Source organism: Zingiber officinale, chromosome 5B (assembly GCF_018446385.1).
Source record: "Zingiber officinale cultivar Zhangliang chromosome 5B, Zo_v1.1, whole genome shotgun sequence".
Classification (NCBI taxonomy): domain Eukaryota; kingdom Viridiplantae; phylum Streptophyta; class Magnoliopsida; order Zingiberales; family Zingiberaceae; genus Zingiber; species Zingiber officinale.
The window spans coordinates 135,662,601-135,678,626 of NC_055995.1; the positions used below are offsets into that span (position 1 = coordinate 135,662,601).

A 16,026-nucleotide genomic window follows, 5' to 3' on the forward strand; every position below is an offset into this window, starting at 1 on the left:
TATATATATAATAAAGTATTCAGGTAATTGAGTATGGAGATAATTCCGCCATACTCACCTACATTTGATCGGATATTCTAATCACATGTCTTAATTATTATTGACATTAGGTGCCAAAAATTACTAAACTCCATTTATTAATTTTCTGCCTCCCTCGTAATTAATTCACATGGCAACAAAATGGACTTGATAATTTTATATCCCTCCGTATCCCCCTCCATTTGGGTTCGTATTTGTCATATTCCCCCTTCATTTTTCTGAACTGTTTGAAGGGATTTTCCATCCAAGAAGGAATGTTTCATCTATGCATGTGATCCATAGTGCCATCTTCAACACCCAGATGTTTCACTATCGATCCTTGATAATATGATCTGAAAATTTTTGTTAAGCTAATCATTTCAGGTGCTTTAAATTAAAGCTTTTATTGGCAACTAGAGTGATCAAGAAAAGTTTTGTCTTGCTGCTTTTGAAAGACAATGGATGATTGAGGCTTACTGATTGATGAAAATTGTTACCCAGAAGGCCAGAACCCTCACAGGATCAGATCAGGAACTGCAGTACTGGAAGATGTTAAGAGCTTGTTGTTGTTGTTGTTATTGTTGTTGTGGTCTATGAATGAGACAAAACCCAACAAATAACCATTTAGAGAGGTTGTATATGTTTAGATGGTTTGTAGTTGAATGATATATCAGGTGGAAGTGATTCATCATCTTATAATCGCAAATTGAATGCTCTGTGGGATGTGGAAAAATAACAATTTGTCATGTTTTTGAATGACATGCTATAATTTTAACTTATAGAATTTTTTTAATCCATTGTAGAAGCTGAGGGGCATTGTTAGCCCGTACAAGTATTTGCTCTCGGTATAGTCTACTATGTTGTTGTGGCTTTAAGATTCAGTTATGATGTATTATTGAGAATTTTTGTTTTTAATGGATAACATACTTGAGAATGTTGACTATCCCCGATAAGCACAGATCTACATGCATAGTGTACAATCTAATCTTGTGCCAAATTCTAATATACTTGTTTAAAATGTTCATATGTAATGCACCATGGACATCTTAAATCGAAATGGAAAAAACAATTAATTAAAATGAGCGCTATAGCCCTTTTATTCAAACAGGAAAGATGAAATACGAGCAGTGTTCGAAGAGATTAAACCCTAGATCTACGTACCACCACTTCAATTGCAACCCCACCCTACAAGGCTAGATAAGACATGTCTAATCATGTTCAACTAGCGTAGTTGCACATCGCAAAGCTGCAGACTGCCCTTTCGGTGCCCTTCATGGGGCACATAGACCCACACTTGCCGCAATGCTCATTATCGGTCAGTAGGTCGACGCATGCGCCGCCACAGCAAGACTTGTTGAACGCGCAGCGCTGCCCGCAGCCGCCGCAGTTGTGTACGTCGCTCTGCAGATCAGCACCTTGGCACATGTCTCCCTCGACCGCCAGGTGGCTTATCCCCCGAAGACCTTGCTTGGCCTCTGCCGAAGCCAGTGCGAATGCTACTAACGCGAGGAGGAGAACGATGACCTTCATGATTCAGTTTAACTCGCTATCTTGTTGATTCTCAAAGCCCAGGGGAGGGTTTGAATTTATAGAGCGGTTTAATTTGAATAGGGAAGGAGAGGACAAAATATGAAAGTGAGTGATTATTCCATTCAATTATTCTGGCATTCTATTAAATTAGAATCTAACTGTTAATTCTAATTTGTATTTATTGCTTGTAATATATATGATATATGTTATTTCCATTTATAATTCCTTCAAATGTAATTTAAATATATTTATTTTGTTTCGGGAGGAATGAATTAATTGGTTCCAACCATGTATAATTAAATGCGGTAATATTTAGATTCTACGGTATTCCTTTTTTTCTCTCAATTTTTAATGTACGCTATTTTAAAAAATCAACTATGTTAAGACCGTTTATAACATACCGTTTATGTTATGGAACAAACTTTTGATAGTTGTAGTTTCTATTTAAATTAGCATCCGATGATATTTCTATTTTTTATTTTTCAGTCAATGGATTTAATTAATGGTATATATTAAACACACTTTACGTGATGACCTAAAAATAAATAATATTATTGTTTTGAAGGGATGGATTAATTTTATCGTAAGCTAGTATAAATGGGAAAACAACTTTCCTAATATTGGTTTTTTCTTTTTTCTCTCTCAACATTTTTTAGATACTAAACATTTCAAAATTTATGGTTATAAAACTATATATATATATATATATAAGGAGAGTTGGGTTAGATATTAAACATTTTTTAAAAATATTGATTTTTTTTTCAATTTTTTTCTCAACATTTTTTCAAAATAGTGAATTTTTTCAAATTTTTTCAAAATATTGAATTTTTTCAAATTTTTTCTCAACATTTTTTAGATATTAAACATTTCAAAATTCATGCTTATAAAACTATATATATATATATATATATATATATATATATAGAGAGAGAGAGAGAGAGAGAGAGAGAGAGAGAGAGAGTTCGGTTAGATACTAAACATTTTTTAAAAATATTGAATTTTCCAATTTTTTGATATTAAATATTTCAAAACTTATTCTTATAAAACTATAAAAAAAAAAAAGCATATAAACAGGGATAGTTCGGTTAGATATTAAACATTTTTTTTAAAATATTAAATCTTTTCAATTTTTTTCTCAACAATTTTTTAGATATTGCTTCCACGATTCAAACTACCATAATAACGCAAGCTCTCCTCCATTGTCATCTAATCCAAGTAGGATATCTCCTTTCACCCAATTGACTCGAGTTCAAATCCAGTCAATGAACATTTAGAAACAAAGGAACCTTTAACACAAAATTAGAGTCGCAAATATAACTTCTTATAAGAATGTCACAATGCAAAATAAGACTTCATACAATATAATATCCTTTTTGACACCCAATAAAAATTCGCCAGACTGTCCTATAAAAAATATACATATAATTTTAAAATATGAATAAAATAATTGATTTAAATCATTTATTAAAACACACTTTTACTAATACATGTATTATGTACTAGCTAATTAACCCGTCAAAAAAAGCCTTCAGATTTTATTGGAAAACATATTCGACTCAAACACTCATTTCACATCCTCAAAACTATATTCTAAATCTGAAAATAAAAACAGAAATATTAAGTTGATTCAATTTTCTGTTTTCATTTGGATTGGATATAAATTTTTTTTCTCCCCCCGAGTTTGATGAGTTTACTATGTACCAGCATCCCACATACATGATATGAAATAAGAGAAGTTCTGTTCACTGTGTGGTTGTAGCAAATACAAAGGGAAACTAGACGAATGCATCCACATTAGAAACTCACTCACAATTGGATCCAGAAGAGGTCTCAAGGAGAATCCAATGCTTGTTCATCTTAATTAATTATGATTACCTTTTAAACAACAAAGCAACTCTTTTCCCTGTAGCTTCATTTTTGTCCTCTGAAGTACATATAAATTTTCTGCAAGGAAATGCACACTGATGTGTCATCAAGGAACCTAAACTTACTTCATAGAAATTGCAAATTAAACAGGATCGAATAGATTGTGATATAAATAAACCTGAAGAAATATGCATAAAAATATATGCAGGATCCCAGATTTGGAAAAGTGCTGATTTTTAAGAACATTAATCTCATGATACGTTGGGAATCCTTTATTATAATCATTCACGCCTTGCATTTATTTTGATGTTGTTTGTCAAATAGTGAGTGAAGACTAGTTGTGAAAGATTGTCAAACAAAGAAAAGTAAACTAGAGAAAATTTGATTCAACCTGAGAAAGCATTTCAATTTGGGTCACCAAACCTTTGAAGTCACAAGTCATAAATGGATTGCATTACAAAGAGGAAAATTTAGGGAACTAGAATATTTACAAGCAGTCAAGCACTTGATATTCTAACATTCAGCCAATTCAACAAAGAAAATGACCTATCGTCCATCCCACAAAACTTGGAAGTAGCAAAAACGAGGAACGAATGCTCAGTTTCATGAGTGATTGAAGTAAATGGCAGGGGTTGCAGAAATTTCAAAGAAAAAAAATATATGCACAAGGATGGTTATGCCAGTACAAACCTGAAGCACCCATAAGCTTATTAGTGTCTCTAAGCAAAACAGCCCAAAGCCCACCAAGTAAAAGATCTGTAATTAGGACAAAACGCATTAACTTTTACTATCACTGGAGAATTTTGATAATATACAAATTACCACGCGCATGTTAGCATAGAAAAAAAATTAATGCATTAAGAATATTAACCATCTCATAGAGACAGCAATACTAGCAAATAGTATCAGTTTTCATAACCTACTAATGTTTACAATGTCAGAAATATAAATGCATGAACTCACCCCAACTAACGCATGATCTGAGAAGGTATCAATTGCTGCCAGGATTCCACTGATTAGACAGAAAGAAAATGACATCAATAATACTGCATGATCCTAACAAAGATTACAAGATGGTCTGAAACATTGACATCTCACATTATCATTTAAAGGAAAATTTTATGCATTCTACAATCAGGTACCTAGACCATTCTCAAATTTTGTTTTTCCTATGAGTGAAGGAAATAGCTTAAGAAATAGAGTAGGAAAAAAAATTAAAGGAAAAATACAGGGAAATATTTTCCTATATTGTATTTCAGGAAAGAAAACAGTTTTTCCTCTAACTATTCAAAGAGGAAAACAATTAAAAGACTGATCAAATGGGGTATTCACCTACGACTCAATACACACATGAAGGGGGTGGATGTAGAGTCTACATATCAAAGGCAGATATGATGTTTCCAAAACTGGACCAGTCCTTGAATTGGTTATTAGTCGAGTGGTAGGTTCCTGGTTTCGTTTGTTCGTTGGTTGGCTCAGGATAGTGTTTTAACAAATATGTATACATGTTGATCTGCCACTACTAACTCCTGTAGTTGCAAAACCTTTCCATTTTCCTAATCTCATCTAACAAGCTACAGCAAGGTAACCTCTCTTCTGCCAACAAACCTACCTTCACTACCAGCTATTCTTCTGCACCATCCTTTTCTCTCCTTCAGATCTCCTGGTTGAAAGGTTCCAGCAGCAAATTACTTCTCTCCCAACTCTTCTCCCATCTAGATATTGTTACTTCTAGATCTCTCCTCTTCGTTCTTTCACTTCTTGTGATGTTGACAAGAGCACTGCATTGGTCATGGTGCATAAACATTCAAAAAAAAAAAAAATTGTTGCTGTTGTTTGGATGAGGACGCCAATTGTTTGGATCTGCGCCAATTCTTTTATTGTTCTGACTAATTGTAAGAAATGCATTAAATTTCAAAAACATATTAAATATTGATTATAATTTCCTTCAAGCATTAAACACACTGATTTGCTTTATTCCTTTTTTATCATTAGTTGGTATCAAGTTTAAGGGTATTGACTGGGTTTCCCCAGGTTTGACTGGATTTGACCTTTTCAATTCCAGTTTTAACACTCAACTAAAAAAGGTAGATCCGCTACCTTAGCGGCCCCCCTAGTGCCGGCCCCACGGATATGGAGGGAGGTTCATGCAGGTACACAGGCCATAGGCGCATGGCGGGGTAAACCCCAGGTCGTCAGTTCCTGAGAATCGACCCCTGGCCATTACGCCAGAGATACCATGCGCCCACCGTCTGTGCTACGCCCTGGGGGCGGTTTTAACACTCAACTAGGAGGATACTGATGTGGACGTCTTTGTTGGATGTCATTATAATCTGAAGCAAATTATTAACTTGGAATAAATCTGCTACTGCCTAATTTGACAAATTGAAATAAATCTGCTACTACCTAATTAATTACTGAATAAATCTGCTACTGCCTATTTGGCTACTGTCCAAATTCTGCTACTGCCCAAATTTGCTACTGTTATAAGTAGAAATAAATAAAGAGCATTTATTTATTTGATTCTTTGTTTCCTTTAGGGATTATCTTTTCTTTTTTCTCCTTAAATAGTCCATGTAATTAACTCCTTATAAAAGGAGTGTTATTATGAATAAAGAGGGGAAGAAAAATTGAATAATTGGGACTCTGTCTAGAACGAGTCTTTTCTCCTCCCTTTTCCCCCATGACCAAGTACGGATCCGGATCTCGACCTGTGACTCGATCCTATATTCGGGACCATATCAACTTGGTATCAGAGCCGATCATGGATGACACGAATCCGATCGCATCCAAACTCGATGACTTCATGGAGAAATTGACCTCGCATCAGCAAGTTTTTATGGAGCAAATCACCTCCCGCCAGCAAGGACTAGAGGAGTAGATTGCCGAGATTTCACGTACTGTTCAAGATGCTAGACGTCGACCTTTGCCCACTGCAAACAGTCCTACAAGCGCAGAGTATGGCCCTTCTAGAGGCCCGAGGGTCAGACCTGAACTGTCAACTAGCGGCACCATGGCTCCGCGATACTTAAAGATGGAGTTCCCCACCTATTCTGGAGAAGGGCATCCGCTGAGCTCGGTTAAAAGGTGCGAAAAATTTTTTACCAACCAAAGGACCACAGAGGCTGACAAGATTGGCCTTGCTGCCTTCCACTTAGTAGGGGAAGCCAAACTTTGGTTTGATCAGGTAGAGCAAGAAGAGCCAGAGATGACTTGGAAGCAGTTCAGAGACCACTGTCATATCCGCTTTAGCCCGCCTCTAAGCAACAACCCTTTGGGAGAGCTAGCAAATCTGAAGCAAACAGGCTCTATAGAAGACTATCAGCGTCAATTTCAATCTCTCCTCGCCCAAACCTCGGACCTCCGACCCCGACAACAGGTTGACTTGTTCACAGCAAGGCTAGTTGAAGATCTTCGTATCGACATTGAGCTACAGAAGCCTGGAAACCTGGGCATTGCAATGAATATGGCCAGGGCATTAGAACGGAAGCAATGCTTCGATCGAGGCGGGCGCCCACTGCGTACAAATTAAGGCGGAATCACATCCAAATTCAACCCTAGCAGTAGAGGCTCTCCTGTAGCAAAAAGACCAAGGCCATGGGGGACAATAGCAAAGGGATTCCACCTACCTCATTCTTCAAGCGTCTATCCCGCGCGGAGATGGCAGAACGAAGAGCTAAAGGCCTCTGTTTTAATTGCGACGAGTCCTACTCCACGAGTCACAAGTGTAAGCGCCTATTCTGGATTGAAGTACCGGATGATGACAGTGAAGGTGAGGAAGAGGGGGAGACGCACCCAGAAATTTCCCTCCATGCTATCAATGGGGTTAGAAACTCACAAACAATGCAGCTGCTGGCCGCATCACACGAGATACCTGTCTCGATATTGGTGGATTCAGGAAGCACACAACTTCATGCGTGAAGGGCTAGTGCCGGACCTGAAGGTGGAGATTCAAAAGCGACCGAACCTGAAGGTATGTGTTACCAACAGAGAGCGCGTGCCAAGCTTAGGCCTCTGCCAGTCGGTACCCCTACAGGTGGGCAAAGATACCTTCTCTGTTTATCTCTATATGCTTCCGTTGGAGGGGTTTGACATGGTTTTGGGAGTTAAATGGATGTGCACCCTAGGCCCCATTATATGGGACTTCCGTTCCCTAACAATGAAGCGGACAAGGAGGTCCTCTGGCGTGGTCACCCGTTGGAATCGAAGCCAAGTACAGCCATGATACGCAGCGAGGAATTCATGGGAAACAAACTGGAATCATTACTTGAGGATTACGATGACTTATTTCAAGAACCTACAGGCCTCCCTCCACCGCGAAACTGTGATCACCGTATCACGCTCTTGCCAGGATCCGCTCCCGTGGTGGTCCGCCCTTACCGCTATCTGTAGCTGCAGAAGGATGAGATCGAGCGACAATGCACCCAGATGCTCATTCAGGGTATCATCTGCCCTAGTAAGTCGCCTTTTTCGTCATTAGTTCTTCTGGTAAAAAACCAAGATGGCTCGTGGCGTTTCTGTATTGATTATCGTGAGCTCAACAACCGTACGGTTAAGGAAAAGTTTCCCATTCCAATAGTGGAGGAATTACTTGACGAGATCCATGGGGCACAGTACTTCACCAAACTAGACTTGCGCTCCGGATACCACCAGATTCGGATGGACCCGAGAGATATCAAGAAGATAGCCTTCCGTACCCACCATGGACACTTTGAGTTCCTGGTCATGTCGTTCGGCTTCACCAACGCCCCGTCAACCTTTCAAGCACTAATGAATGAAGTCTTCCAGCCATATCTCCGTAAGTTCGTTTTGATTTTCTTTGATGACATCTTGATTTCCAGCCCCACGAGGGATATTCACTTGGGACATTGTCGGCTTGTCTTTGAATTGTTAAAGGCTAATCTTTTATTTCTAAAAAAATCCAAGTGTTCCGTTGGTCAGTCCCAAGTATCCTACTTGGGTCATGTTATCCATTCCCGAGGGATCGAGGTAGATCGCAACAAAATCCAGGCGATTGAGGAGTGGCCCAGACCTCAAACTTGCAAAGCTCTCAGGGGATTTCTCGGACTAACAGAATACTACCGCAAATTCATCCAGGCTTACGGGCAAATCACAACCCCTCTCAAGAGTCTTCTTAGGAAGAATGCATTCCAATGGTCCCATGAGGCTGAAGAGGCAATTGGGCAATTAAAGAAGTCCTATCAGAAGCACCAGTGCTTAGTTTGCCTAATTTTTTCGAAGAATTTGTAGTGGAGTGTGACGCTTCAGGGAGTGGATTTGGAGCAGTTCTTCAACAACTAGGGCACCCCATTGCTTTCTTCAGTCGAAAAATAGCAGAGCATCATCTCAAATTAGCAGCATATGAACGAGAACTCATTGGTTTGGCCAAAGTCGTTATCCATTGGAGGTCGTGCCTGTGGGGTCACCACTTTCTGATACAAACAGACCATTATAGTTTGAAGTACTTGTTGGAGCAGCGCATCACCACATACCCCCAACAACATTGGATTAGCAAGCTGATGGGCTTCGACTTCCGGGTGGAATTTAAGGCGAGCCAATTGAATAATGCCGCAGATGCCCTCTCCCGCTGTCACGAGGAGGAACCTATTATAATGGCTCTTTCTATTCCCTGTGCAGAGATCTTTGATAAGATACGAAGCGAAGTGAACTCTAATTCTGAGCTGTTCGGGTTACTATGCTGAGTTCAAAGTGGAGAGGAGGGGGCCGAGTGGGAAACTCGGGATGGCTTAATCTTCTACAAGGGCCGGATTTTCCTTCCCGGTGAATCTCCGCTGCTTCCCATAGTGATCGCAGTTTTTCATGAGGCAGGACATGAGGGGATACAGAAGACATTACACCGCCTTCGTGCCGACTTCTATTGGCCAGGTATGAAGCGGGATATCTTAACCTTTGTACGATAATGTGTTACCTATCAGCGCAACAAAAGGCAGAACTTGCAACCAGCAGGTCTACTTCAACCTCTTTCCATCCCCGAACAAGTATGGGCAGACATCTCCATGGACTTTATTGAAGGTCTTCCGTAGGTGAAGGGTAAATCAATCTTGTTTGTAATTGTGGACCGTTTATCCAAGTATGCTCATTTCATTCCCCTAGCCCATCCGTATACAGCGATCTCAGTGGCTGCGATCTTCTTTACTGAGATATTCCGCCTCCACGGAATGCCTGAATCTATTGTCTCTTATCGTGACAAGGTTTTCCTTGGCTCCTTTTGGCAGGAATTGTTCCGACTTTGTGGAACTAAGATATCTTTTTCTTCGGCCTAACACCCACAGACTGATGGACAAACGGAGGTGGTTAATCGTACCATTGAAATGTATCTGCGCTACCTTGTTGGGGATCAACCGCAGAAATGGCTTGAATGGCTTACATGGGCTGAGTATTGCTACAACACATCTTCCCATACTGCTTTGGGGGCTACACCATTTCAGCTAGTGTACGGACGAGAACCCCCTCGTCTCCTATCTTATGCTGGAGGCTCTACTTGTGTTGCTGCAGTAGATCGCGCCTTGATGGAGAGGGATGAGGTGCTTCAGGTGGTGAGGGCACATTTACTGCAATCCCAACAGCGGACCAAATTGGCTTTTGACTCCTCTCACCGTGAATTGAGCTTTGCAGTGGGTGACTGGGTCTGGCTGCGCCTACAGTCGTATCGTCAACTATCAATGGCTCGCCAACGTCATCACAAGCTGCTTCCTAAATATTTCGGTCCATTTCAGGTGGCGGCACGCATTGGGTCTGTTGCTTACAGACTTGATTTATCGCCTGATAGTCGCATCCATGATGTTTTTCACGTCTCATTGCTAAAGCCATATAAGGGCTCTCCACCAGATAATGCGGGAACTTTACCTCAGATGTGTGACGGCCAAGCTTTACCTGTTCCCAGACAATTCTGCGCAGCTGTCTTAACAAAGTGACACAGGAGTACTTAGTACATTGGGCATGTTCCTCCATTGAAGATGCTACTTGGGAACCGCCCGGGAAGTTCCTCTCCGTCTACCCAACCTTCGAGCTTAAGGACCAACTCAACATCGAGAAGGGGAGTGATGATGTGGACGCCTTTGTTGGACGCCACTATAATCGGAAGCAAATTACTAACTTGGAATAAATCTACTACTGCCTAATTTGACAAATTGGAATAAATGCTACTACCTAATTAGCAACTGAATAAATCTACTACTGCCTATTTGGTTACTGTCCAAATTCTACTACTGCCCAAATATGCTACTGTTATAAGTAGAAATAAATAAAGGGCATTTATTTATTTGATTCCTTGTTTCCTTTAGAGATTGTCTTTTTTTTTCTCCTGGAATAGTTCATGTAATTAACTCCTTATAAAAGGAGTGTTATTATGAATGAAGAGGGAAAGAAAAAATTGAGTAATTGGGACTCTATCTAGGACGAGTCTTTCCTCCTCCCTTTTCCCCCTTACGTGTTGCATGATCAAGTACGGATCTGGATCACGACCTATGACTCGATCCTATACTCGGTACCATATCAGATACATGTCCAAGTTTCCAATTGAGGTGGCACCAGCATACTGAAATTGGTGGGCCGGAGACCAATAAAGTTAAACAATAATGTTGCTGAAAAAGAAAAAGCATATTGATCTTGAAGCACAAATAGCTAAAACTTTAACGGTTATGTGGAATCAGTCAACTCAATCCATGTTATCATCAAGCATCTAGTCATATCCAAATTATGCATCAAGGAAATTTACAAAACATATATCCTTGTGAGAGAGTTTTATGAAAAAAAATTCAATTCCAGTATCCTTTATAATGAATTTAAGTTGAAATTTTGACTTACGTTAATGACTTCCCATGGAATACAATTGGTGGGGCTATTGCTGCAAGGATGCAGAAGCCAAGGTGAATCTGAAAATTTTAGTTAAAAAATTATAATCAAGATATGGAAACAGTTAGAGAAAGGACAAATGAAAGAAGATTTGCCAAAGCAGTTACCAGATAGAAGAAGAAAAACCAACCAAACCTAAGTGCACTGTCAGTTCTGCTTGGCCAAAGAAACAACTTAGTAACAAGAAAATAAAAAACCCCGTCAACTTATGTGACTCAAAAGTACTGCTACAGAATTCTAGATCGAAAAATACAAATTAAGTTTCAAGGCCTTAGCGTTAGAACTTGTTTCTTCTCATTATCATGATTTGATGATTTTAGCACTCCCTTTTATCAATGGAGATTTAAAGCAAGCATTGAGAAAAGTGTGATTTAAAGCAAAAAAGTACAATAAATTGTGAGGCAACAGCCCTAAGGTCGATGATAATTTAACAATTCATAATGACAGTAAAAAGGAGTCAGCGTCCTTTGCATTTCAAACTCTTGTTGTATCACTCAATGGTTCTCTCTTCAACATTACTAGCCATGCCATTCACCCAGCACCATACGAGTCAAACAATGGGATAGCAGAGCTCATTGACCCAGCAATGTACAAGCGAAGCAAGGGGATAGAAGAACCCTGTCTCCACAAGGACAAGGCAAGCACAATGAATGTGGTAAGCTGTCACACCCTTAGCATAGAATACACCATCAATCGTCAAGTTGGAACTTGAAGCCAACAATGCATCGCAGTAGATATTAAGAATCCCATGGTAATCATATGTTCATGGACAGAAATGTCAAATATATATAAAAAAACACAATTCTAGCGGTGAATGTAGTAGAAAAAAGAAGAAAACAAATTGCCCAAAAGTGAATGTAGTAGGGATTAAACTCTTGTCCCCTTGCCTTTTAGTGAACAAAATGATGGGCCCACAATAGCAACATACATTAGTGGGGGAATATGTACATGGTTACATACGACCCATTAAGATCAGCACCTCTTTTTTAATCAATGTTGACCTACCCCTCCTATCAAGAACTAACTTCAAACCATCAATCTAAACAACTGGATAATTAAGAGAGAAAAAATGAAGAATGCAGTTATTTTTACAACAAAAATATGATGCAGAACTCTATAACATACAGATATTATCCTGTGCAGCTAAAAAATAAAACATAACAAACTTGAATGCAACTACAATATAAGACATGTTTAAGCGATGTCTATGTACAGATTGGCATATTATAGAGACTAGGAACCTACCTCATTGCATGATACAATGGTCTGTACCAAAGCACATAGGAAAGAGGCCATCCAAGTAAAGCATAGATGACTGCAAGGAAAAATATTTTAACACCTGCAAATTAAAATGTGTAACCATTACATATAGTAAGAATGAAGGGAAAAGACGTGGAAGAAATAAGCCTGACTGCATAACAAAAGAAGAATGGATATAATTCATAAAGGAATATTTACCTCCCCCTCTAATCCAGCAAACAGTCACAGCAATTACATTCCATGATAGACAGAGAAGAATTCCTGCAACATGGAGCAAATGATATTTCATTTGGAGTAGCATAATAACTAGATGGTTACGCAAGCATCCCTAAATGTTCCCAAACCCGAGCATCAATATATATATATATATATATATATATATAATGATACTCATCAATAATGAAATACAAATCTTATGTTTTTGTGAAGCAATACAATAGAATGAATTCAAGTAGGTGATACACAATCAATATACATCATAAGTGAGTCAGATGTTCTTCTTTCCACATATGAAAGATCATCAGAAAATCAAAAAGCTTCTGAACTTTCAGCAAGATGAGTATACAACCAAACAGAAATTTGTATTAAAACTTCATCCGCACTAAGAGCAAAAAAAATAAGGGACAGATCAAATATGGCCCAAGGCAATAACAGGAAAAGCTCTAGTAGCATCTCCAAGAACCACTCATTGACACTGCACAAAGAGATATGGCATCGAAAGTGATTCTATACCACAAGCAAACAAAAGACAGTGACCACCAAACATAGTGACTGTGCTTGAAGGAAAAATACAAGAGACCCTTGCAGAGCTTGATCTGAGCATGGGTCATGTTGTCACTTGTTGGGAACATGTGTACCTTGAGGAAAGAAGATAACAATCTAGGGATAGACGCCATTACAACAAACCAAACTACCACCAAAATTCCCAAGCTTATATCTTGGTGAAGCAAAAGAGTGTAGAATTGGCACCTATAGATGTAAGCTTATTCTACTCATATAGTTGATGACTGAAATGGGCAATGCTTTAGTAATCCAATTGGCCCAATGAAGTTGTTTGATAACAATCGAGCTACTAAAGATGTTGTCTCGAATTCAATATATCACAAAACACAAATATAAAGAACTTGATTGTCATTTTGAAAAGATGGAAGGAGTTCAACTCTTTGGTTATGAGCTTCAATGATCATAATCAGATCAGTTAACTAAGTCCTTAAGAGATCCAAAAATTGAATGCATTTTTGACAAGTCGGACTTTTTTTTTCCTTTTTTTTTTATAGTTGGCACGAGGTATATTATTGAAGCATCTTCAAGGGCTTGATACATAATTGGCAGCAAAGTGCATGTCATCACTAACACGTTATGACCACATGCTTCATTGATATATAAATAATAACTCACAGTTCATTAACTCCTAATAAAATAGTATTTCTGTTAAGAAACTCCACATATTGTTTCCTATGGGCAATTATAAATTGACAGTGTTCCCTTTTCTATCACAATGAAATACACATAAGTTCAGCAGGGAAGAAAACTAAGCAAAACATAAGCCGAGAAATCAATAGAACAATATGATAAAAGAACACATCTATTTAGCATACTTATTATCCATACTTCACTAAGAAAATACAATGCTTTAATCACATACTCACAATATACCGTTCATGCTTTACAATAAACTAACTGATTTCCAGTAATTTAAAATTTTTTCTAGAAAACTAGCAGATGGAATCCCAAAGAAGAAGCTTTATTTATAGTCAGATAATAAGATCATAATATAAGAACAACAAAAACAGTGTTCAACAATTAAAAACTGACAATAAAGGTTAAAGACTAAAATGAAGGATGTGGCTTATACGGGCAATGAAAGATTTAAGATATAGTGAGTTTATACCTAACCAACTAGCAAATGCTAGGTACTGCAACCTCTGAGCATGGACAGGGATTTCCTTAGATATATCATGATGGATGATAGGGAAAAATGGTGGCCAGTTCTTTTCTTCAACAGTAACACCAGCTGAATTCAGAGGCATTAACCATAAATCACTAATGATGCACTATTAGTTAACATAAAATTTATTTGTACAATGTACGATGGATTATCTGCATACCTCTTGTCAATGAGTCCTCCCTTCGTTTAATATCCTACAGCAGAAAATATTTAGTTTAAAAAAAACAAAGAATTGAAAAATGGAAATGAAAGAGGCATCTAATATATTAAATGAACTAGACAATTCATTGAATATGAAGTGATCATAACAGGATTTTAAAAAGACCAAAACAGTAAAACAACACGACATGAAGAGAAAAGGGGGCATTATTTGTAGAGAACAACCATTTCCCTCTGTTTTAGGTTCTCTTCCCATTCAACAAGTTCCCTCTCTCTTTTCTTTGAATCCTGTACCAGCGCAACACAAACATGTTGTCTTGTCAGGCGATTACTAACAAATACTAACAATGATCTAACAGGACGAGAACACTCACATTGTCCAATGGTATGTCCATAGTCGCCTCATTCTTGTTCCCAAATCCAAATGCTTTCGATGCCAACGTGGAAATGCGAGAATTAGATCCAGGAGCAGTGGGTTTCTACAGAGGAAAAACACAAATTGTTATCTCTAAGTAAAATCACGTCGAACACAATCGCATCTACCAACCAGTGAGAACACAATAATGTTTTGCAATCCACTAAACAGAAAACAGCAACAAGCAGGAAAAAAGAATATTCAAGCCCAAACTAATAGTTCAAAACCTAGATCTATTTTATTAGCAAGGTTTTCTTCAGAATACGCCGACACGAGCCTAAAAATCGACTAATAACCCTTAAAAGAGAGAAAATCATGGAGAAAAGGCAAAAAGAAGAAGGAGAGCGACTCCATTACCGAGAACGGGTTCACGTCCTCTTCATCGAACGGATTGGGATCCCGCGACATGGTTTAACGCGATCTAAGAGAGGAACCGCCTACTGGATACTGCAAGAGGATTGCTTCCGAGGCGGCGAGGCTCTCTCCCACTCCCCCTTCCTGCTTTGGTGGTTCTGCCTTGGCGGTGAAGGAAGCCGACGAGGGCCCGAGCAAACCCGACGGTGGTTGGCTTTCCTCTCTCCACCTCGCAGGGAGAACTCCTCCTGCTTTTAACTTTTTTAGCTTCCAGTGGCGGTTCTTTCTATCTTATGTCCCTATATACCAATTTAATTACTGAAAATGCCACTGTAGCCTCGGACTGATGACCGATGAGTGATGCGGTGGCGGATCCCACAAGGAGGGCATATTCGTCACTTCGGACGATGTAGCGGCTGTTTAAAAAATAATTAATTAAATTTAAATTCTATTCCACAAATTTTTTATCACCCATCTCCATATTTATATATTTTTATAATTCAATTTGCACCATTTCTTCGGAGAGAAGAAAATTGTTCTTAGTTTATAAACCTGAATTCGTGTAACATTAAATAAAATAAAATAAAATGCCTAAATCATT

At 38.5% G+C, this 16,026-nt stretch overlaps 2 protein-coding genes across 2 annotated transcripts; both read right to left on the bottom strand.

The window, feature by feature from the left end:
- Window positions 1-1,236: 1,236 nt before the first annotated feature.
- Window positions 1,237-1,548, bottom strand: LOC121987092 (protein STIG1-like). Its single transcript, XM_042540996.1, has one exon. It carries the CDS (start codon window positions 1,546-1,548, stop codon window positions 1,237-1,239), a length of 312 nt encoding a protein of 103 aa, XP_042396930.1.
- A 1,689-nt stretch (window positions 1,549-3,237) lies between these two features.
- On the bottom strand, window positions 3,238-15,702 carry LOC121986182 (secretory carrier-associated membrane protein 4-like). The gene is made up of 12 exons (XM_042540009.1): window positions 15,429-15,702; window positions 15,031-15,135; window positions 14,882-14,944; window positions 14,658-14,691; window positions 14,441-14,563; window positions 12,748-12,810; window positions 12,535-12,628; window positions 11,397-11,442; window positions 11,242-11,309; window positions 4,378-4,426; window positions 4,105-4,170; window positions 3,238-3,492 (listed from the first exon to the last, which is right to left on the bottom strand). Exons 1-12 carry the CDS (start codon window positions 15,477-15,479, stop codon window positions 3,460-3,462), a joined length of 795 nt encoding a protein of 264 aa, XP_042395943.1. The 5' UTR covers window positions 15,480-15,702; the 3' UTR covers window positions 3,238-3,459.
- Window positions 15,703-16,026: the final 324 nt, after the last annotated feature.